Source organism: Populus euphratica, unplaced genomic scaffold, assembly GCF_000495115.2.
Source record: "Populus euphratica unplaced genomic scaffold, PopEup_1.0 scaffold211.1, whole genome shotgun sequence".
In the NCBI taxonomy this organism is placed as follows: Eukaryota; Viridiplantae; Streptophyta; class Magnoliopsida; order Malpighiales; family Salicaceae; genus Populus; species Populus euphratica.
Genome location: NW_011500020.1, coordinates 185,511 through 210,249, shown reverse-complemented (window position 1 = coordinate 210,249; position 24,739 = coordinate 185,511). Strand labels below are relative to the sequence as shown.

At 32.8% G+C, this 24,739-nt stretch overlaps 3 protein-coding genes and 1 long non-coding RNA gene across 6 annotated transcripts in view; 2 read left to right on the top strand and 2 right to left on the bottom strand.

Moving 5' to 3' along the window:
* Window positions 1-294: 294 nt before the first annotated feature.
* On the top strand, window positions 295-4,216 carry FTSZ1-1 (homolog of bacterial cytokinesis Z-ring protein FTSZ 1-1). The gene is made up of 6 exons (XM_011049238.1): window positions 295-681; window positions 828-927; window positions 1,248-1,477; window positions 1,722-1,889; window positions 2,900-3,133; window positions 3,715-4,216. The coding sequence occupies exons 1-6, from the start codon at window positions 451-453 to the stop codon at window positions 3,982-3,984; spliced, it is 1,233 nt and encodes a 410-aa protein (XP_011047540.1). The 5' UTR covers window positions 295-450; the 3' UTR covers window positions 3,985-4,216.
* Window positions 4,217-4,647: 431 nt separating this feature from the next.
* LOC105141859 (transcription initiation factor TFIID subunit 6-like) lies at window positions 4,648-10,218 on the bottom strand. Its single transcript, XM_011049237.1, has 11 exons — window positions 9,761-10,218; window positions 9,561-9,677; window positions 9,371-9,479; window positions 9,192-9,295; window positions 8,590-8,727; window positions 8,345-8,440; window positions 8,001-8,125; window positions 6,639-6,771; window positions 6,114-6,239; window positions 5,900-6,011; window positions 4,648-5,215 (listed from the first exon to the last, which is right to left on the bottom strand). Exons 1-11 carry the CDS (start codon window positions 9,977-9,979, stop codon window positions 4,851-4,853), a joined length of 1,644 nt encoding a protein of 547 aa, XP_011047539.1. The 5' UTR covers window positions 9,980-10,218; the 3' UTR covers window positions 4,648-4,850.
* Window positions 10,219-16,642: 6,424 nt separating this feature from the next.
* Window positions 16,643-23,739, bottom strand: LOC105141858 (cell differentiation protein RCD1 homolog). 3 transcript variants are annotated; one of them, XM_011049234.1, is made up of 10 exons: window positions 23,480-23,739; window positions 22,530-22,601; window positions 21,819-21,908; window positions 20,912-20,954; window positions 20,135-20,241; window positions 19,682-19,777; window positions 17,950-18,140; window positions 17,731-17,800; window positions 16,821-16,978; window positions 16,643-16,788 (listed from the first exon to the last, which is right to left on the bottom strand). In XM_011049234.1, exons 1-9 carry the CDS (start codon window positions 23,666-23,668, stop codon window positions 16,865-16,867), a joined length of 972 nt encoding a protein of 323 aa, XP_011047536.1. In that variant the 5' UTR covers window positions 23,669-23,739; the 3' UTR covers window positions 16,643-16,788; window positions 16,821-16,864. The 3 variants fall into 3 exon arrangements, with proteins under 3 accessions (XP_011047536.1, XP_011047538.1, XP_011047535.1); XM_011049236.1 differs by lacking the exon at window positions 22,530-22,601 and adding an exon at window positions 22,645-22,716 and having other exon boundaries at window positions 16,656-16,978; XM_011049233.1 differs by having other exon boundaries at window positions 16,656-16,978.
* A 51-nt stretch (window positions 23,740-23,790) lies between these two features.
* Window positions 23,791-24,739, top strand: part of LOC105141857 (uncharacterized) — an 8,264-nt gene continuing 7,315 nt past the window's right edge. Inside the window, exon 1 of the long non-coding RNA XR_845461.1 lies at window positions 23,791-23,877. This is a non-coding gene — a long non-coding RNA (uncharacterized LOC105141857). The remainder of the gene's footprint in view (window positions 23,878-24,739) is intronic.

Genomic DNA, 24,739 nt, shown 5'->3' with positions numbered 1-24,739 from the left:
AAAATGTTAAAATTTTTCATATTATGGTAACAGTTATTTTGTAAGTATTTTTATTTAAAAATATATAAAAATATTTTTTATAAAAAATTTATTTTTGATATTAGCATATTAAAATAATAATAAAATAATATTAATTTAAAAAAATTACAAAAATACTATTAAAAAAAAAAAACACAGTTTGAAGCACAAAAACGGTATCAAATAAAACGAGATCGTTTAAAAAAAAACGTCTGCATATAAAGTTGAAGCAGAAAAGGGGTCCACCCAATTTTTTATGCAGCTCGAAAAACAAAATATCTCTCAGCATCTCTGCCTTTTGTCCGTCCTAGCAAGAAGAAAATGTGAAATATTTATAAAACTTAAAAAACCCTAGATAAAACCTCTCCTTGTCTCTCACTCGTTTTTTGTTTCCTCATAAACCAAAAATATTTGCAAATAGAAAGACAAGATATGGCAACACTTCAACTTCAACTAGCAAACCCCAACACATCGTCTCCTTCATTTTCAACATCATTTCAGAAACAACTATGCCGTTTCTCTCAGAGAAGGAGACTGTCATCATCGAAACATGGCAGTGTAAGCTGTTCCTTTGCCCCCATGGAGTCTGCCAAGATAAAGGTTGTTGGTGTTGGTGGCGGTGGCAACAATGCCGTTAATCGCATGATAGGCAGCGATTTGCAGGTTCTTCTACCTTTTTTTTTGTTCATCATTCTAAGGAAAACCCACTTCTTCTTCTAATTTGGTAACTGATCATTCATGTCTAATCACAACTCATTAACAATCATGTGCTCAAAATGTATTGATTCGGTTTTGGGATAAAAAAACAGGGTATCGACTTCTACGCCATAAACACGGATGCTCAAGCACTTGTACAGTCTGCTGCACAGAACCCACTTCAAATTGGAGAGCTTTTGACCCGCGGACTAGGTCTCCCACTCTTCTTCTTGTTTTTTGTTTTTTATTTTCATTTTTTTGCTCGCTCCTCTCTAGACATTTCCAATTTTGTAATGTATCTCACACAGTTAACCGCATAGTTTTCTATAACTGCTTTCGCCCACTCTTCTTCTTGTTTTTTGTTTTTTATTTTCATTTTTTTGCTCGCTCCTCTCTAGACATTTCCAATTTTGTAATGTATCTCACACAGTTAACCGCATAGTTTTCTATAGGGGCCTCGTTGTGTTTTCTTTGTATCTGTTGTGGGGTTTTTATGTGTGTCCCTTTGACTCCTTCACTTGTCAGTGATACAGGTACTGGGGGGAATCCGCTTTTGGGAGAACAAGCAGCAGAGGAATCAAAAGATGCCATAGCAAATGCGCTAAAGGGATCAGACCTTGTCTTTATAACAGCTGGTATGGGTGGAGGTACGGGATCCGGTGCTGCCCCAGTTGTAGCCCAGATATCAAAGGAGGCTGGATATTTGACTGTTGGTGTGGTTACGTATCCTTTCAGCTTCGAGGGGCGAAAAAGATCCTTGCAGGCAGGTGGTGTTGTTGGTTTCATCACATGAAAGATTTTTACTTGTGAAGTATTGTTCCGAGGAGGAAAAAAAGAGATCATAATTAGAGAAAAGTTTGCTCCTTTTTTTCTTACTAATAGCTGTTTCCATTCCTTTAGCCTGCTGTAGAAACTGGTGTTTCTTAGATGTGCTTATTAAAATAGAATGAACTTTCTTTCCTCCAAAGGTCAATTATTGAGAGTATAGATAATTTTCATGCTTGCAGGCATTAGAGGCTATTGAAAAATTGCAAAAAAATGTGGATACTCTAATAGTGATCCCCAATGACCGCCTGCTTGATATTGCTGATGAGCAGACACCCCTCCAGGATGCTTTCCTCCTGGCTGATGATGTTTTACGGCAAGGAGTGCAAGGAATTTCAGATATTATTACTGTGAGTGGATCTATGAACACTGAAGTATATTACCATGTTTTAGTCTTTAGACAAGCTGAATTTACAAGTTTTAAGTTGCCTGTTACAGTTTCAATGAAGCAACAGTATCTTGATTCATTTATGGCCCCATAACATGCTTGGCAATTTACCATTACAAGCAGAATGTTCTTTCTTCTTTTTTTCCCCAATCTTCCTTAGAATATGACCGCATTCATGTCTTTCTTCCCATCCTTGCACATTTATATTTGGGTAAAATGTGCTAGGGCCCCTTGAACTATTAGTCAAAGCGCATATAGTTTCTATTTTTATTTATTCAGCGTAGATAATCCCTGAAGATAATTGAGACTAAAAATTAGTCCCTTTAGTAAGTTAGGTTAGGTTTCCATCCAAATTGGGGTTAGTATTTGTCAAGCGATGAGCACTTGACACGCAAATTCATGAGAGAATCACTTGTGCTTAGGGTCATTTAGTGGCATGTGCTGGTCATGTGGCAAATACCTACCCAATTTGAACTGAAACCTAACCCGCTTCAAATTTAGTAGAGGGACTAATTTTTTCTTTTAGTTTTCCTCATGGAGAGCTGCATTGAATAAATTTGAGATGAAGTATTCGTACTTTGACCAATAGTTTGGGGGTCTGGCACATTTTACTCTTTATTTTAACTGTATTGACTTGAATCCCTTGTTGAATTTCTACTTAAATTTCCCTCGGATGCTTAGCCTTTCATGGGCTATTTAGGGGTAGCCTGTTTACCAAGAAATTGCTTCTTTTGTGTAGGAGGGTTGCGTCACCTTGCAGTATTATTCATAAAATTTGTTTTCTTGCAAATAAAATTAATTAAATAAATAGAATGTGGGTTATTATTGCACGTTGTTTATATGGTCTTTCGAATGATGACTGCGTTTATTATTGGACACTGCACTTTCTCTTTCATAATTTTTTTTTCACCAGTGACTTTCTACTTTTGTACTTTCCTGCGAAGTGTGAAGTCTGTTCCCCTTGTTTTGCAGATACCTGGACTAGTTAATGTGGATTTTGCAGATGTGAAGGCAGTGATGAAAAATTCAGGTACTGCAATGCTTGGAATTGGAGTTTCCTCCAGCAAAAATCGTGCTGAAGAAGCAGCTGAACAAGCAACTCTGGCGCCCCTGATTGGTTCATCAATCCAGTCAGCTACTGGAGTGGTATACAATATTACTGGAGGAAAGGACATAACATTACAGGAAGTGAATAGAGTGTCACAGGTACTTTATTACCTTTTCAATTTCTAAATTTTCTGGAAGTGAATAGAGTATCACAGGTACTTTATTACCTTTTCAATTTCTAAATTTTCTGATTGAAAAGGGAACCCCCCTGCATCAAGTCGTACCAATGTCTTAATTTAGAAGAAAGTTCTCACACGGGCAAAGAGATTATGTAGTGTGGTGTCATTGGCCACAGCATGATTGACATTTCCTGATGGAGGACAGGATAGTAGTAGTAGATATTAGGGTTTCAAAGGATCTCACTTGCTTTTTAACTGCCACTGTCAACCATGAATTTATGGGATGTATAGCCAATGATTCTTTACCTCAATGTTGATATTGAAACCCAGTTTAGGGCAGGGATCAAATGTTTGAGTTTCAATGATCAGGATAATAAATATCAATAGGCAATAAGATGGTAGGTTTCAAGAAAGCTCCCAGCTATTCTGTTTTACTTTAACATGTATGGTGATGGCAAAGATAAAGTTTCTTTCATTTTCATAATTCTTGGATTTGTTATGACTGAGCTCTTTCTTCTACATTCTGGTATCAATATCTGTTTATATAAAATGAGTTTCCAGGTTGTGACCAGTTTGGCTGATCCATCTGCAAACATAATATTTGGGGCTGTTGTTGATGATCGTTATAATGGGGAGATTCATGTGACTATTATTGCAACTGGCTTCTCACAGTCATTTCAGAAATCACTTCTAACAGACCCGAAGGCTGCAAAACTGGTAGACAGAATGGCGGGGAGTCAAGAAGCCAAGGGAATTCCAGTTCCTCGCAAGCCCTCTACCTCATCTTCCACTGTTCCAACCAGACCATCTCCCAGAAAGCTCTTCTTTTGATTCTTTGTTTTTAGTTTGGGGAGGGGGGATTTAGCCGTGTATTGATTGTTAAGCTCAATCGAGTAATTTATCTCCGAGTATGTTTGCCTTCTGAGTATATTGGGGTACTCGTGGAATATGCCAGTGGAAACCTTGCAATTTCTTCATGATATTTCCGACTAGTGTCTGCAAATTCTTGTTGAAACTAGCATGCGTTGCCGAATTTAATGTTGGATGATGCGCCAAAACACCATTTCCTGCCGTTGCTTAATGAATACCCAATTAAAAAAGAAAACTATTTCTGTAAATCAAATAAAAATGAATATTTTTCGTCTCATTCTGAATCCTGAAATGTTATTCTTGGGACTGCAACTGTCATGATCTGGCCGTCGATTGACTTTCTCAAAGATGTGTAATGCAATTGGCCCGTGAGATGCTTGCTTTTTAAAATCAGCAGAGATTATTAGTTCAATTCTACAAGTAGGGTTGAACTAACACCCTACGCCCAAGGTGCCCGATTTCTATCTGGGCTTTCCTCTCTACTCTTGAACGTTGTGAAAAGCCATGTGGAGTTCAATTAAAATTAGGCGAGATCATCAGCCCAAGCAATGAAATGCCACTTCTCCAAAGACATTAAATGGCATGGAAGATTGAACTTGTAAAACTGTAGGGATGACAACACCGTAGTTGAAAGCACATGGTCACATGCCAGCTCCTCCACTTTACGAGGAATTCTGGCAAAATTGTACTCTCTCTACATGCAGAAGTGTCCTTGACAATACACCATTCGTCAATGATCGATAGCTATTAGCCTGTTGTAGAACGACTAGCATGGAATTTGACAGAATTTACACGCATATTGAGTGACACTGTTAATGATCTGCCAATCACAAGAAAAAAGACAACTCAGGTTTGGGAGTAAAGGAGAACATGCTTTCACTGAAAAGTTCAAATAGTGATGCTAATAAATGGCCTGCATCCATGTCCTCCTTCCAAGCCTGTGCGAGAACAGTTGATGTTTTTAACCCCCTTCCATTAATCTCTCTTCGTGGCACGTTTTCATTGGATAACTGCCGAGATATTGCTGATACTGACACGCTGGAAGCTCCAACAGCTGTAGGAAATCCACTTGCTGCCCCTTGCATCTCAACTGGCATAGAGTTCATAGACATTGCACCAACTGCACTATCTGCTGCTATTTTCTTAAGCAGTGGTTTCTGCATTAAGTTATCTGTGCTAGCTTTGCGTTTATCTTGATTGGCAAGCAATGACCGACATGAAATAAAAGCAGGGTAGAGGGTTAAGTGCACATACTGAATATTTTAAACTGGGTAAATTGTAAGAACACAAAGAAGAAATAAGATAAAAGTTCAAAGTACATTGGCATGCATCCTGAATCAATGGTTGAGCACACCCGTATAAAGTTTCAATTGAAAATGGATTGCGATAAGTTGTATGTCAAACTATGACAAACATCTGAATCATCTCAGTCATGGTTCAAGCAAATCCCAACTTGAAAAAAATGTACATTTTCATCATAAAATCTGCAGGGTCGGTTCACTCACCAGAAATTACCCACCACCTAATATTTGAATAACCACCCCCTTCATCATAATAACATCTGCAGCTCATTATGTGCAAAATATATCAGAAAGCAGTTGCTATCAACCTTTTCAAGGGCTATCCTTGTTCTGCCTTAGAGTTGCTCCCAAACAAATTCCAAGACTAGGTCTTAAGACATTTAGTTTTTGCCAGATCCAGCACTTGCATAATGAATGCAAACACACGCACACATGAAAAGAAGAGCTACCCACATAGAGACCCATTTCCACACAAGCTTTTACAGGTATTTTCAAACAGTAAACATAACTAGTCACAGGATTAATGAGTGCATGTATAAAAGTGTCCCAATGAGACAAGTTGAAGCAAGTCATACTTGGCATTGCAGTTATAACTCTTCCATTGCTCTTCCAGATAGCACGACTTGGTGGAATTAACAAACCAGGTAACATTTTGAGCCGATCATACATACAGAGACCAGCTGCACGCTGAATGGTTTATAGCAATGTTAGTACATAACAAAGCTACATTGATGGTAAATTCATCTATGCATAAACAGAAGTTAAAATCAAACTGAAAAATAGCCTCACCGTCAAAGCTCCATAAACCTGCCAAGCTTCATGTCTCTTTATCTCATTTTTCTGCTTCTCAAGCAGCATTTCTTGTTCAAGGAGGAGTAAATACGGCTCTAGATTTGGTAGTATAAGAAGACGAACCTACCCAGAATCAAGAACCAGCTCAAATTGGTCAAACCAGTACAAAGAGGATTCCTAGGAAACAAGAGTGAAAATTGACAAGGCAACAACCAACACTAAACCAAACAGTGTAATACATTTGAGTGGGGAAAATGAACCAGAAGTTAGGAAAAAAAAATTAAAAAGTCAGAAGACTGTAACAGAGTGATAAATAAAAATGCAACAGTTAGGACTTAGATTATTTGATTTCATACATCTTCCTAAAAAATTGCAATTCCAGATAGTAGAGAAGGACCTATCTTTCTTGAAAAATGAGTTTAAAATAGTTAGCATAACAACATCAGTACCATTTTATTTTATTTTATTAAGAACAAAATACTTGCTAGTTTTGCTCATAAAAGCATTGATGCTAGTTCATACCACACTGGGTCCTAGAGCTGCTAATCCTTGTATTGAACCATAATGTTGTGGCAATGATTTTGTCGGGTCCAAGAACACATGGACTAGAGTCCTCATGATGCGAGGCTGCAAATTGTGATAAGCATGCCCAAATCTACAAAGACCAACTGATAGAGATATAAGTAAATTCTATGACAAGAAGACAAATAACAGAGAAGATCTACAAAAAATAGAACAATTGATAAGATATATAAATAGCTTATATGGACAAGGAGGCAAAACAGAATATGCATATATAATAAAATCCTCTCAATCACTGTAACATCCATTAAAATCATGGCTATGTAGTTATTCATCTTTAGTTGTGCAAAAAGAAGTGAAGAAGCATAGAAATTAAATTACATTCATGTTACATGTGAATGGAAGGGGGGAAAATTTGAATTGAACTCCCTGGAGGACTGAAATTCACAAAGTGAATTACTATCAATCGTTATCTAATCCGTATTGAATTATTCACATCAATGGATTGGTTCCAGAATTCTTCTTCAATCTCCAGCTATAAGATTGCACTTGGCAGATCTAACTTAAGGGTGAGTTTGATGGTGAGGTAATAATTAAGGTCGTAGTTGCAAAATGGGGATACGGAATTGAGGGGTTAGCTATTGTCATAAATGGATGACAATTGCTACCCAACCCCCCCCCCCCCCTGAAACCTTTAAATGATTCTCTCTTTTACTTGCACCTTGTATTATGGCTCACTTGTACATGTTATTCACTACAACTATAGCATCTATTTATTCAGTTAGTACTTGGGATTCTTTAGAGGAATGTGACAAGCATTCCTTTTGATATTCTCTGCATCTAGTAACCTCAACATGTTTCTTTGTAGGTAGGTTACTTTCATATGCTCACTACTTACGCTCAAATAGTAGTGCAAATTACTTATTTTATCTAATCCAAATAATTCATTCTTTTTTATCTACTAATATGGTGACCAAAACTATCATGAATCAGAATATATTTTATATGCATGTATCCCAACACTAATAATTGCTTCTTTTAACCTTTTTAAAAACAACAAGTTTGGATCCTTTTCTTTTCACCTTCTTCTTTTGGAAAATGAACTCAGACATTTGGAATCCTAAGTGGTTTTAACAACAACCTCTATTTCCATCAGTTTTTAAATTTCTATAGATAGATTCTACTCATTGAGTCTGCTAGCACACTCGAACATTTAACCTCTGATCAAAGTCAGGTTGCACTCTTAACAACTAGTGCTCCTATAATAGTTACACTTAAAACAATTTAGCTCTACTTTTAAACCTTGTACCAAATGCAAATTAAAAAAGAATAATCCTTATAAAATTGACAATAAGTCCTCACCTTTTGAATATCGAAGCAACCAGGTTTGCTGTGAAGTTTCTGAGTTCCCAATGGTTGTCAGAAAATCTGTTACCTAATCTCTTTGCAACTAGGCAGGTAATAATAGACGGCATTAATTGGTGCAGCTGAAGAGAAAAAAAAACGGTAACATTAGATGGAAAAGCCCATGAACTTAAATATACTAGTTTTAGGTACTTCCAAACCACCAGAAGTATTAAACTGCAGTGCCAATTAAAAGCAATAGAGACTAGGAAAATCAAAGCAATAACCAGATATGAAACACCCTTCTGAGACTCAGTTACATAGTTGTATAGCCAAATTTGATAAACGGGAAATGAACTTACATAAGGTTCTATATGAATGTATGGGTTTTGAAGAAGGCTTCCAGCAATGCGCATCACAGCAAAGAGAAGAGAAAAATTATTCAGATTCCGTGAAACCTGAGATCATTGTAGAAAAACATTAACTTTCAATAACAAACTAACCATCTCTGCTTAAAGATAGTGTGAAGAAATGGACAAGGATTCTCAATGCTCTCTGCTTAAAGATAGTGTGAAGAAATGGATAATATTAGGATTCTCAATGCCACCTCGTCAGCAATGAAATGTATGAAATAAGGAACTAAAGGGTGCAGTCCTGAGCCTGTGGCCAAGCTCACTAATGCTTGTTTGAAGATAGCAGATTCAGACCTCCTCACAGTAAGCTCTGTGACCTTTTCAAAGTAAAGCTGCACATTCATGAATGAAAAACTTTTAATATTCAAGCATGAGATGAACTTGGGATGTGAAACGAAGTATAAAAGGGTTTGTTACATATCAAAACCCTCAAAGACCAAAAACATCACAAGTATGGGCAGACAACCAAAGTATTCAATTTTTATTTATCTATGTCTCTACTTGCTAAAAGGCTATTATAACCTTTTATTAGAAAAAAAAAAAAAAACTAGCAAAGCCCTAATAATACTAAATAGAAAAAAACTAACTCGGAAAAATATTCCATTTAAATAGAAAAAAAAAAACTAGAAAAGCATCATGATAAAGGATAGAAAGAATAAAATTAACTAAGGAAAATATATATTTTCCTAAAAAGCTCTTGCATCATAAATGCCACTAAAAAACTTAGAATGACTAAGCAAAAGGCAGGAAAAAAAATGGAATTGGAACACATCAAAATAAGCAATTTGGTATTCACCTGAAGCTCCCTTGACAATATGTCCTTGACAGGTAGTTTGACATCGATCGAAATACCATCATCCTTGTAGTCAGATTTTTTGCCATCAGAGATTACTCCAAGTGCTGCGAAGGTCAAATAGCGCGTCATGAAATCAACAAATGAAAGAATAGCAAATGTTATTAGGAAGAGAAATGTACCTTCAATCGGAACATTCTCGGGAATTGCAGGCTGAACACCTTCAATAGCTAACCAATGTGAGGTAAGAGAAGTATCGAGAGGAGGTTTTGGCAGAGGGGCTTCAATCACCTGCATTTCATCATATTCTTCTTTTATACAAACTAATCAACTAACTAGGAGAACATTACACATTAAAAATTTCCCTATTACGTGTTTAAAATTGACGTCTTTGTCATCGATATAATATAGATCCTTATGTCCGGCAGCAGCAGCTCTTTTGAACCGCAATGGAACTTTATCTCCTCCAGAACCAAAACCATAAATTGGCTGCCAAAAAAAAGAAGAAATATTAAAAAAACAAAAACCCATTCATTGAATTAATAAGAAAGAGAGAGAGGAAGATAGGAAACCTCGACATTTCTTAAGATGAGAGCAGTGTCAACATCATGAGCAGTCAAGGCAATTCTCCTTGAGTGACGCATGCATTTAATTGCCTCCTGGATGATCTCCCGGAGACGGTACTCCACGTCGGGAGCCAGAGTGAGGGAAACATCAGGGGACAAATTCGTGATTCCGATGCTCTGTGCTATCACCTCTATTGCTTCCTTTGCTACTATGCTGCTGCTCATGTTTCCTCTATTTACCTTTTAGTTTAATTTAGCTTCATATCATCTGCTATCCATCTATCTATCTCTCCGCTTGCAAGTGAGAATTCAATCTGGTTTGTGTCTACGCCAGTTAGGGTTAACAGTAAATCGTTAGTAATGGCGGAGGTTAACAGAAGCCATGGCATGGTTAAACATCAACAACGAAGACTGGCTTTATTGGGCTTTGGGGAAGCCCATTTTATTAGTTTACTTTTTTAGATCTTATTATGGTAATTTATGTTTCATGCACAGGCAGAACATTTTTCCGAATATATATATATTAAATTTAAAATTAAAAACTATTATGGTAATTTATGTTTCATGCACAGGTAGAACATTTTTCCGAATATATAAATTTAAAATTAAAAAAAAAAGCTAAAACAAAATTATGATTTACTATGGCACTTATAACTTTTCATCCTTGCATATTTCACTGTTTATGACACTGCTTATTGTGAAAAAACTTATTGTTGATCCCTTAAATCTTGCTTTTATTTCATTTTGATCCTTAGACTTAATTTGTTTTTAATTTGGTCCTCAAAAGTTCCATTTTTTTTCCTGTCAAGACCTTTTCATTCTCTTTAAATAGCATGTAATATCCTCTCCTGTGTTTGGTAGATTATCTCAAAGTTGAATGTGTTGTTGATTTTATGTGGGGAATTTTGGAATTATAATAAAAAATAAAATTTAAAAAAAAAGGATTGGAATTGATATTGATAAAAAATTAAAGCCTTTTTCAAATTTATTATTCAAAATGAACATAAATGTACATTTTGGTGCCTTAATTTTCCTTTTTTTTAATTTGCTCCCTTAAGATTTTAGAATATTTTTAAATTCAAAAGTTTATTTGTTTTTATTTTAGTATTTAGACTTTAAGAAAGAGAGGTGTGAAAGTCATCAAAAAAAACTTTTGAAGAGAGATAGCTTTCAAGTACCTAGATACCAACCGCTAACTACAGTTTTGGTATTTATAAAATTATTTTTTAAAAAAGAAATTAATGAAAGTAGTTTGTATTTTATTAAAAAAGATAAATCAGAATTTGAAAAAAAATATTTTTAATTTGATTTGATTTTAAGTTTTTTTACCTTATTAGAATTCTTTTTTTTTGTGTTGTTGGAAACAACATCGGGTTATAGAAATTTATGAGATATTTGTTTTTCATATTTTTATGTAAAAAGATAGTTGAAATATAGGTTTTTTTAAAATAAACTTAAATCATATTATCCAACCTAGTGATGTGTCATTCATAAAATTTAAAGAAAAAAAGAGAATAAAACATGTCATTTGTCTTTTAAAAAGAAAACGAATAGATGCTTAAACCTAGGTTTTAAAGCGGGCTAAACACGCATGGAGCCCATGCATACTTGATCCAACAATTTGTTTTATCATTTTGAATTTTTTTAATTTTTTATCACATTTTATATTTCAAGACTATTTAGATAATATTATTTAAATATATCATTATTTTTAAATAATATTAGTGTCTTTCGTGACTATATTAAAATTTGATTTCTGAATAATTATATTTGAATTTAATATGTTTTTTTTAATGCACATGAAATATTTATTTTTAAATTTTTATTATGTATTTTTTATATAATTATTCTCAACATTATGATTCTTATTTTTTTAATACATTCATGTTAAAAATATTATTTTATTATTTTATTTTATTAAAACTAGCTTTTAAGATTATGATATGGTTTTGTTTAAAAAACAAAACTTTTGAAAAAAATATTTTACCAGGAAAAAGGATAAACATGAAAGAAATATTAATTAAAGAGATAGCTTTTATATTATTATTTCAATTTGTTAGATGTTTTTGGATATTAATTTTAATTGCTTACAGTTTCTATACAATAAACAACATAGCTAATGAAAGTTATATATTTAGTTAAAAAATATATTACTAAAAAAATTATATTACCAATTTTATTATTTTATAGCATTTAAATTATTATGTTTTTGTTAGAACTCCATTTTTATTGCCATACAATTAAATGGAAGAAAATTTTGAAAAAGAATCCCACATCACATCACAAGAACAAAAATTATCATGTGGATCTATTTTTTAATTTCTCATTTTAGATTCTAATTTGTGTTAACAACTCTTTTAATAATTTGTTAATTCATATAATTTTCACTTTGCTTCATCAAATGCACACAATAATTTTTCAATTCTCAATTAAAATTTGTCATTATGCTAGAAAATAAGCTTATAACACTAGCACATTCTTTTCTTAATCTAAGAACTAACATAGAATCCCGCTCACAAGATGCGAGTAATTGGCTAATTCCATCTATTTATTATTGAATAGCTTTACATTGATTCTTTTGCCAATTGTTCATATCTTTTTCATACTAAAAAAAAAAACAAGAAAAATATTTAAGTAAAAAGTTATAAACATGATTCAATAATGCTGAATTGATGTATGATAGGTAAAAAATTATGTTTTATAATCATTTTTTATGTGTAATATTTACTTATCTTTTTATGCAAACCAATGACACTAAATTGCTGTATATATTTATTTGATTCATTTTTTCAAGTTTAGGTTTTATCGTTTAGGTGAATTTAGATAAAACTACCTAATTCTTTTCTTAGTTTATACACAAATGTAAATTATAAAAAGTCATATAGTTTGTATATTTTTATAAGGTCATATATTGCTCACTATAATTAAACAAATAAACATATAATATCAATCATTAATCATTTCTCATAATAAAGTAATGCTTAATGAAGATGATACATTGAAATTCATTCATATATAAAATAAATAGAATGTTAAAATGCCTTTAACAATGTGTAGAAATCATACTAGTGGTGGTTGAAACTTTGGAAGAAAAAAACTAATATCATGGTTGGTGAAGGAAATCTCGCTCGACTATTATATCAACCCTTTATATGAAGAACAATAAAACAAGGTTTTTGTTAATCAATTAGATAATTTTCTGGCTCAAGTATGCCATTTGTTTTTTTTATTCTTCCTTTCACAAAGGAGAAACTAAAATTAGAAATTGAATCCCAAGAATATAGATAAATAAAAGCCTCGTAAATGAATCAAAATATGTGTCCGTTCCGTAAAAACTTATGTTGTTTCAAGTGTTCGCTAAGTAAAAAATAAACACATGGTAAAAGAGAAAATGAATTTGAATGTAAAGGAAGACTTATGAATAAAGAAGTGCAAAAAAAAAAACCCAACAATGAAAGATAAATTTGCACTAAAGCTATAAAGAAATTATATATGTGAGGTTGACCATCTTTTTCAGTACTAGATAGAGTATTTATATTAGTGTGGTGTTAGAATTTCATGTAAATACTTAAATATAATTTTATATAAATAATCCAAATCAAATAAGAAGATTAAATAATGAATCCTTACTATTTTGCAAATATCAATTTATCCATTGAGGATTCATGATTTGATTATGATTGAATCTTTTAATCAATTATATGAGCTCTTGGTACTCTTACTACAACAATTGATTGTTCCTATCTTTTTTATTTAATCTGAACTCTACTTATACCTGAATGGTTCCATCATTGATAATTGATTTTAGGTTTCATTTCTCTATATGATTGTGAATAACTAATGTCCTTTCATAGTCAATAAATAGATGCTTATTTTTTGTATAAATAATGCTCTTATTATTTTTTTCTAGACCAAATAAAGGAATATTTCCCTATAATATTAGTCTTGGAATTAATCAAATAAATCAATTATCTATGATATGGATAGTGAGCATTATTTGTCTAAGATTATAGACCATGCTCTCAATTTCTATCTAACTTATTAGTCAATCAAATAATTTCAAATAAACATACTTTGTCTATTTTAAACATGACATTTAGGTTTTATAAAATCCCCATATGAAAATTAATTCTTTATCTTCCTCATGAAAACATCAATTTTTCTTTCAAATAACTTAACTATTTATAAAGAAAGAAAATGATTAAAAACCCTAAACATATTATGTTTTCTTTAAACATTATAACAACATCTCTATCCAAGAAAAATGACAGTTATACTGAGATTAATCCTCTAGTTGTTAAAGAGGCAATCTTAAAAGCTCTTTAGGATGCATTCTCAGTACCAACTTAGTAATCTGACCATTATAAAAATTTTAGTTATAGGCCTTCACCATCATGAAATGAGGGGCATGTTTGACCATCTCAATAAGGTCATTTGAATTTGACTCAATGCACTACTAACAAGCAAATGTCACCTATAATCTCTTTTAAGATCCCTTTTGATGATGATTTCTCCCTTGTTACTTAAAGAAGAAAGAAAAAGAAAAGCATGAATTTCGACTAGGTGTTTTTTTTATCCTAGGCTTTCCAGATCTAGTTTAGCTACATAGTGTTGCTATCTTTGTAGAATTGGTCAATCGGCTCGACCAATTCCTAAGATTTTTATTAGGTTTCTTTGTAGAATAGGTCAACCATTTTTAGGGTTACCAAAAACCAGCCGACTGATTCCTAGGATTTTTTTTGTTAACCGATTAACCAAATATTTCTATTGTAGCTTTTGCTTTGTTTTCTTGTTGTTTTAACTTTGTTCTTTGTTTTGACCTTATAGCCTATTTATCCGGTCTTTAGACTTTTACTACTTGGTATCTACCCCTTAATATCTTGTAATTATTTTTGAATTTATACAACTTAACCTTTTCAAAAAAAAAAAAATTATCATGTTTTCCTATAAAATAAAATTTTATACCTTATATGTTTTTAATAAAAAAAATTATGTAAGTTACAGAACAAAGAAAGCTGACACTTATAAGCATAATAATAATTTTCTTCTAAAAAAAGTTTTAGAAAATTTATCACTAGTGGTTTGTGTGGGTTACTATTAAAGGTTAGATAATTGGACGACTTATGATTTGTAACAACCTAATCTTGAAAAAGTTGATCAAACCTCAGAGAATACTTAAACTTTAAGTAATCTTCGTATAAACCCTAAACAATCCTAAATTATCCAATGTATATATGTTACGGGAAACTTTAAATTTTAAATTATTATTTCCACTATGTATATATGTTACGGGAAACCTAGTAATTGAGTCATAAGTGGCTCAACTTTGACCCTTATACACTCTCATTTAGAAATGATGGTATAGTATATAAGGAACTTGTATATCTCAAGAAAGCATATCTTGATCTTTTTTGGCTTTGCCATGATCAATATATCTATTTATAATAGTAACATCTATGACCAATTCTCACTTTTGCTATAGTAAATTAAGCCTTACACTTCATAATTCTTCTTTACTAAATAGTCATAGTTTAAGAGTAGCCACTACTAATGTCACTTTAGAGAAAAAAGGTCGTTATTAACCTTCATCTTTTTATCTAAAAGGCGAATATGATCAACCTCAAGTGCTTATAAATCTAGTTCTTAAAAATAAAACTATTGGTGTCATGTTTCAACGAGTCATGCCATATGCAATATTTCTTTCTTTTAAACTATTTAACAAAAAGAATTGTATGACTATCAAAAAGTTTGATTTTCCCCCATACATTATGAGTTGGTCAAAAATTTCTTCAACTTTTTTTTGTGTCAAAAAAGTATTATTTGCCCTCACCAACTGTTTTGATAGTTTTTGTGTCTTTGCTACTAGCCTTATTATCCTATTTAGACTTTCTTAATACAACTATCTTGAATGATCTTCCCTCTTTAAGTTCTACAATTAAAATTAGCTATGGTTGATCTTCTGTGAACTCTTTTTCAAATTTTTGAATTGATCATTGAATAACAAGTTCTATCATGCTTAATATCCTTTTATGACATTATGACCTCATTTAAGTAGCCAACTAGGTAAATTCCCTTTAATTGTTTATTTTTTAATTATTTTGCCAAAATCATTTAATAACAAAGTAACATCGTTTATAATAGTTTATATATCCAAATACCTAGTTCCTAGCATTCCGCTTCTCCCTCTCCAAAATGGGTTTGATGCACTCTTGCTTTATTATAGTTGTATTATACATAGTTTTAAAGTAATTAATTAAATAGCATAATTTTTTTATACTTTTTTGGATCATAGAATATCTTAGCAAAGTTAGTGAGTGTCACCTCTAATTCTATTATGTAAAAGTGCTCCTAAAAAAATTATATATATTTCTTCCTACTATTGATAGAATTGGTTAGTTACATAAAAAACTAGTGAAAGTTATTTCTATTAGTAATGAGCCAAATAGTCTTAGCTTTATAAAAAGATTTGTTGCACCATCACTACATGGTTCAATGGAATTTAGCAATATGCTCCCTTGTTGAATGGTTGTTCTTCTAATTAAATTATTTAAAATCAACTATTTCTATATCTTTAATTGGGTACAACGTATCCACCATTTTGAAAAATAAACAATTCCACACAAACTTAGCTATTTTCTAGCCCCGCCTCTCTATATGTTAAGTTTTAAGGTATAAAAGAGTTGAGTAAAGTTATTGGGCTATTATATAGGCTTGAGGCTGTCCTTGTGTTTTTCGAGCCATTGCCCAATGCTTGCATAGGTAATGACGTTGAGAGAAATGGGAACATGAGAGCCTACATGGAGACAACAGGGTTTTGTCCAAGTGCAATTACATGTTAGGAAGAAATAGACAATGACGAATATTTAAAAAAAAAAAAAAAAAACCACTAAAACACAGATTGATGGTAGGAAAAAAAGACTAGCAATAATGTTAAAAAAGGAGCTCCTCTCTTTTCATTATACATGAACAAATACCAGCTAAACTCGACAACTAGTTGTCTTCCATGGCTTCCTCTTCTGGGTGTTAATTACAGTTACCAGAAACGCTATCCCACATTAGAAAGGAAGACAGTAGGTCTTGAAGCGATGGAACCAAAATAAAATTGCCGTCTTAGTTCACCAGCATGTGATCAAATCCCCCACCAGCCTGAAGTCCCGGAACCACCCGATTCCCTCCCACATTGTGAAGCAGCTGTTGTAGCCATCGCCTAGTTGTTGGATCTTCCTGAAGAAGTTACAATGTACAAAGACCATGAAATTGGTTACTGAGGGAAGAAAGGAGGGGGATGGGGGAGGGAAAAAAGATACTTGATTTTGAAAAATGGCGAACCTATACATCATTTGAAACTCCAAATATTGATATTCCTGGCACGGTTAACTAATTTTTGTGGCATGGAACACATAAATTTCTTTTCCTAATTAGCTATTAATAATTTCACATAAAACACACAAGCATGCATCCAATCAGCAATGTTAGCAAACCATGTACTTGGTTAATCATGGTGTTGTGATTATAATCCCCATCTAAAGACTCTTAACTTCAAACTTAAAAAGAGTAGTCAAACCACCTTTTCTAAAACAACTCATGTTACGATTAAACATACAGATATGCCACGTGATCAACTTCATCAATAGAACAATCAAGCACATGCAATTCAATCCAACAGCCAGATCATGCACATAGCAAATTGTAGGGGTGAAATTTCTATCAATGGGTTCAAATGCATCTACTCCAATTGTTGCTGTCAAAAACAAAAACTGGCCTATAAAAGCAGCTGTAGAATCTCAATCAGTGTGGCAGTAATCAAGACAAGGTTGCTAACTGCTACTTAGGAATTTCAAACCATATAAATGGCTTGCAGTTCTTGCCTCAGTCAAAATCCACCTGATTATGGACAAGCTAAAAATCACCATCCTCCATATGACTCCTAAGGTAATAGAAAAGGGAATATTAACAATTACACAAGCTGTACTTACACGTAGGCAGCTACTGAAGGTGGCATCCCTCAGCATGTCTGGCAGGCAACTTCGCAAAGCATCACAAGCCCTGAATTCCAAAGACAGAAAAAAAATCCCAATGGAAACACGAAGTCAAAACAAATAATTTATAAATGAAGAATCATCAACACAATCAAAGCAAGAAGTACAGAGCCAGCTGGCTGCTTGGAGCCATTGTTTATTTGGAAATGTAACAACCTTGGATTATCTGAAAGTCGAAGATAACATCGGATAATATGTTTTAATAACCGTGATGACGGTTGTTCAGCAAGTGCTGCAACCATGTTCCCCAAAACTCGGCCCACTGCAAAAAACCGTTCTGCTGTAGTGCAAATATAATCCAGGCCCACATCATCCAATAAAATCTTTTGAACTATAAATGTGGCAACCTGCCAACAGAAAGGAGAACTCTAGCTGAAAGATTATTATTCACAATTATCTTATCACATGTATAGTGACAAGCCATTTGTTATTTAAGAACAAAGGAGACAACTCGATCATATAGCAGCTTACCATCACAGAACCACATGTCTGTAATATGTTTTCAAACATCCCATCTCATTGATATTACATGTTCGTGAAAATCATACTCTCCATTGCATTTCAACAAGAAATCATATGATTGAACAATTGTACACAAAATTGGTATGAAATAAGTGCACAGATTGAAACTTTCAAGAAGATCCGTATTAGCAACCTCGGGACTATTTCAAGAAGCTGCATAGCAACCAAAAGAATCGGGTGGAACAAAAGAAACAGGGCATTGTATCATTTCATTCTGAAAGGGCATCCCAAGATGGAAAACATTTCAAAGCTGGTGTGGAGAAATCAGAGCAGATAAACCCATTTCAATATTTTGACAAGTGAAAAATGGTAAGCGAAAACATTAGCCCAACTTTCTGGAAATCTAGGATGTTAAAAACATAATATAGCTGATGAAGTTTAGGTTAGTGATATCTTTTGCTTCCACTAGCCTCCAAAACAAGTCATTTAACCCTATCGCGACTTGAAAAATAACATACAATTAAAGATATTGATTTCATTGTCTGAACAAGGAAATGTGATGGAGCTATGTTATTCTTGGAGAAACACTTCAGTTTGGAAACCCAAAGCTACATTAATTGATTCTTCATCAAGCAAAAGTGTTTTCAGTCAACAACTACTGCATATTCTGGTGAATCAGGAGCATTTTAGTAATTATGAGAATTACTTGAAGGTCTCGTCTTCTTATTTAGGATTTTGGAGTCTTGGTCTTTAATAGTTTATTCCTGTTTAGTTTCTTTGCTAGTCAAGTGAGGATTAGTAATCCTAGACTTAATATCTATGAATAAGGATACTATGTTTTATGTTTCAGCAGAGCTGATTTATGAAATAAATTGAGTTCCAGAGTTATTTTGAAAGCTTGGTGCCTGAGGTTTCTTCTTCTTTCTCTTGTTCTCTTTTCCCATAATTATTCTTCTTTCTTGCTTAAAAGCATCGCTGCTGCAGTAACCGAATCACTGTTCACAGCCTAATTTCTCCTTATTGCTTCCTAAACAAGCTTTATTCTACTCTAATTCCATGAATAGCAAACCCTAGCTCACCACAAATCCTTTGTATAACAAAAATCTCAAATTTTTCCTACACCAAAGTCCTGATAGAAGTTCAATTAACTCTACAATTAAAACTAACCAGGAAATTCTACGCATAACTCTATACTAACTCTATTTTTAATACAATGAACTTAGATATTTGAAAGACATTTTCTATAGCACTAAAGTTTTTCTTTAAGAAACTGAATAGATTCATTATCATCACATGTCTCCAGTGGGTCAGTTGTCCACCAAATGGACATCCAAACAAAGGCATAAATGGTGAAAGTAAACAGAATCAGAATAAGTTTTTTGACATATCTGGAAAAACAGAAGGATGTAAAATAACAACACTCAACTGTTTTTGACAATTCACTTCCCATCTCCATAGTACGCAGACACAGTGGAATAATCTCAGTTGAAAGAAGGAAACTAATAACTTCTGTGTCATCAACCTGGTAAAGAACAGAGAAGAAATAAGATCAAAATTTCAAACTACTTGATACCAAAAGCAACAAAAATATGAGCTTCAATGTAGAGATCAATGCAACAAAGTTGACTAAATAATATAACGTTTGTTTGCTTGAATAAATGTTGACCTGCTTGTGCCAAGTGATACATAGATAGAATGATGTGGATAAATGCACACGCCCATACATATATCATTCTTTATGAGAAACCAACCCACACACATATTGTTCTGTGAAGCTATGATGGTTAACTACAAAAAGGTTCATACATTGAACTTTAAAATAATAAAGAATATAAAAATCATGAGTTTGAGACATAGGATATCAGAAAGGATGAAGTACCTTCACTAGGGCACCAATGACACCTAAACTAGTGAGCCTCAGGTACTCAAAAGGCCTTGATTTGCTAGTTGTATTCAGGAAAGGGTATAGATATAAAGGTATATGAGCTGCAGTGGAAAAAAAAGCAGTCACTTGGAAGAATACAACACATTAATCGGAATTTATCATCTCCATGAGGTAGTGAAAAAATTATTCTTCCCATAAAACAAAATCAGAGGAGATAAATATAAATTAACTGTCCATACAATTTTTATTTTCACAATTGGGTGTCTCAACTTCAATTTTTATCAATCAAATTGATCAACTATGGATAAAGGTACAATTAAGTGCCTCAGTGGACATCTGTTAGGAATTTGCTTGGTTTTTTTTTTAAATGGTGACATGGACACCAAAATCTTACAAGAATAATGGTTAATGCTGTGAGTGAGCATAAAATTGGGGTTGTGAATTTGTGTTTCTTGGGTTAATTGGTGTCATGGCATACCTAGAGTGATAAAGACCTTTTTTTTTTTGGAATTTTTTGGTGTCCATGCCATCATTTAATGGATATGTCAACAAATCTGCTAACAGACATTCATTGAGGCACTTGATTGTGCCATTATTAACAGATGGGCAACTAAATTGATAAAAATTGAAGTTGAGACACACATTTGTGAAAATTGAAAACTTCACACTTTATTTATTGTTATCTCAAATTTGAGCCACAATCCAAACAAGAATAATAGATTTTTCCTCTCAAATGTTATTCAATTGAGTAAACGAAATCAAGAATGTTACCATTGAGGAACAACATTCTTGTGTCTGGATGTGAAGCTACACACTGTAAGAAAATATAAAATAGATTATAAGCATTAGAAATAACTAAGAGATGGAAATAGAATAAAAAGAACCACAAAAGGTACAACGACTTAGAATGTCCAGGTTAAATAGAATAAAAAGAACCACAAAAGGTACGACTTAGAATGTCCAGGTACACACTTCAACATTTGTCCAAGTGATTAACAGGCAAAAAACAGAAACAAGCAGCATATCATGAAATCAGACACAAAAAGGAAAAAAAAAAATGTCCGGATATTCCTTTTCTTCCCTACTTATTTTTAGTTTTGAGTTTTCATTTTTCTCAAATACGGTCAATAAATACTTTAGTTCTCTGGGAAAACACTACAACACATAAAATTCCACAAATAATTTAACCATTTATAGAAATGCTTTGAAAAATAATTTCTACATTGACACCCTTCTAATAGATGCATTTAAATACAAACACCTACATCATCTCCTCTATGCTCAAACATGTCAGCAAGTTGGCAATAATTATCGTAATAGATAGCCACATGGAAAGTGATATTTGAATCTGTTGAATGTCAAGCATACACAATATTTCCCAAAATAATAAAAGTGAGATTCGTGCAAGAAGCCAGAATATTAAGTCTTTAATCATTCATAAATTGAAAATTTAACCCCCACAACACCAAAAGCATTGAGAATGTGAATATATGATACTACTTCATTTGAATACCTAGAAGTGTTTCAATATCTCAAATCATAATCTCTAAATGGGAAATATATGACAATATATACACAGAATAAATTACCAATAAGGGGAAAGAAGCAAAGTTGAAAAAACTAAAGTAGAAGTATACATAACAGCAACCTAAGGAACTAAAAAAAAATATATTCTGACCTGAAGAAGAGCTAGAGCATTACAAACTCGATTTGATTGTGCAGGACTTAAGTTAGGTGGTGACAAGACAGGGTATATTGAAACAATCTCCTGCAAATAACAGAAAAGGTTGAAAATCATGGAAATAACATACACCAAGCACTTCAAGTGTTGAAAATTTTTAAACTATGTACAATTTCTGGAAAACAAAAGAGCAATGTGTCAAGGACACGAGCGCTACTAAATAACACCAGTGGTGTTTATTTTGCTTAATGAGCTCCAACCAAAATTAAAACAAAAAACCACGCGAACCAGTCGCATAGGTCCAACTGACAAGCTAAACTAAAAAACAAAAAACAAAACAAAAGCACTCCAAAAATAAACAAGCAATAAATATTAACTCAATTATGAATTGTATGCAATAAAACATCAACCATTTTGCCCAGTTTCAACAGATCATAGAGAAGCAATTGCTGTATCCTTACAACACAGAAGATTCTAGTTCACGCACTTCCTATCCTCGATATGATACATGTTTATGATATTTTTCATCAGCATAATGCAATAAAATCATGGGAAAATAGCAAGATCTTCTATACTTCCAATTGAAAAAAATGAAGATTTGAAGTTGTGAAGGAAATTCTACAAGCTAAAATATATCATAATTCAACATGAATGAAGAGGGAGAATAATTAAGCAAGGATCTGATAATATCGACTTCAAATGGCATACCTGTAACAGTGCAGCAATAGTACCAAAAGAATTCCACAACAATGGAGCCAAATCTTGAAATAATTCTCTCTTCTATAAATGAAAACAAAAACAAACACAAGTTTATTAGGCATACCTGTATGAGTGCAGCAATAGTACCAAAAGAATTCCACACGAAAGGAGCCAATTCTTGAAATAAATCCTTGTTCTAAAAATGAAAGCAAAGGCAGACACTAGTTTATAATGGCAGCACTTGAATGTTCAACAACTAAATGGAATAACCACACAAGGAGAAAAAATGGTAAGATCCGCACACAACAAGTTTAAATGAAGCTATTACACATGGACCACCTCCAGCTGTGTATGTGCATCTATTTCTTGTTTAAGCATATAAATATATATATATATATATATATATATATAGAAAAGAACTGGTGTACAAAGAAAATGGTAAACTTTGCCGTCTCACATGTATGCAGCCAGCCAAGGAAAAGGTTCCTTGGCATGCAAAACAAACTATCAGGTAGCATCCAACGATAACGGGCCTCCAATTTAAAAAGAAAAACTCATATCCTGTTTAGTTATAAAATGTTCTATTGCATGAAAAGTTTGAATATGCCTTGAATTCTAAGATTCACTAGTTCAGAGGTGGCCTTTTTCTTCCTCAGCTGCATAAAATGGAGTAAAAACCACAAATCATGGGTGGGGCCGAGCTAGTGACGGATCTGTTTTAAGCCAATAATCATACAATTCCTTCCTATTCAACTGTCCATAGTAATTTATTATAGCTGTTTTACAAAAGAATAATTCTCATGAAATTAACTATTTTTTCTTAAATAAAAACAATTAAAGACACTAAATTCTCTTTTCATAATTATGAGGGTTTCAAAACAAAATCCTAATTTTTCAATTCTCAATTTCTTCCCTAAGAAACAAAAATTAAGCCATCTACTTGGTAATGATGTTGTTACCTTAGAGAGTTCAAGAAGGGCGTTTTCACGAAGATCAGGACTGCTTAGGTCAAGAACCAAGTGCTCTGCTGATGCCATCTTCCGGTCTTTGTTAGCCGGAGCTCCGGCTACTGCGGCGGAGGCTGGATTAGACGCGCTTGGGACTCCGAACGGTGCGTTCATCGATAGAGATTGAGGAAGATTAGCCATTCGATTTTTTATCAAATTTAAATTTTCTTTTCTCAAAATGTATTGTTTGGTTTTTGTTTTTGATTTTATAATTTCGGGGCCTCGTCAAAGTGTGGGGATTTCAGTGTTTGTCCAGACTGACAGTTGACACGTGCTTTACATGCGTGTGGGAGTTTCTCTCGGTGTATTGACGCTTCGATTTCATTTCACGCCACCCCAAGGCCTAAGGAGTGTTTGGCGTTGTGTATTATTTGATGCCTATTTGTTTCTAGAAAAATAAATTTTTGAAAACCATTTTTTTTGTTTTTTTATATTTGGTAACTATACAAAAGTTCATTAAAAGAAAGTTAATTTCGGTAAAAACAAAAAATGTAACTTTATTATGGTCAAGAGTAACTTTCATTGCAAGAAAGTGTTTTTCTTTTGATAAAAAAAAGAAAACACCTTTTTTTTTTACATAAAACATAACATCTTTTCAAATCCTTGTCTTTTTCTGTCTCTTTAATCTTTTTCCAAAGAGAATTGAAGCAAGAACAATCAAAATATATTCTTTTTATTTTAGGTATTTTTTCCTTCAAATGTCTCTCTATTATTTCCTTTATATTTTCATCTTCTTTATTTAGATCGATAGTTTAGATTATGACATAAATCCTTTGATCTTGTTTAATTTGTTGTGTCTGTGATTAGTATTTAAAAGTGCATTTTTATCAAGGTTTTATATCATCATTTGAAGTATCAATAACTACTTAAGTAAAACATGTTTTCTAATAACAAATCTAATAATATAAGATACCTTTAATTTGTGGTAAATATTCATTTTAAATGCAGGACATCACATAAATAAAAAGATTGATTTAATAACATATCAAGGTTTTATATCATCATTTGAAGTATCAATAACTACTTAACTAAAACATGTTTTCTAATAACATATCTAATAATATAAGATACTTTTAATTTGTAGTAAATATTTATTTTAAATGCAGACCTATCACATAAATAAAATGATTGATTGATGAGTTTAAGAAATAAAATTGAAAGGACAAAGAGATGGTCAAACTTAGAAAAGAGATGCTAGTGGAGTCCAAACCG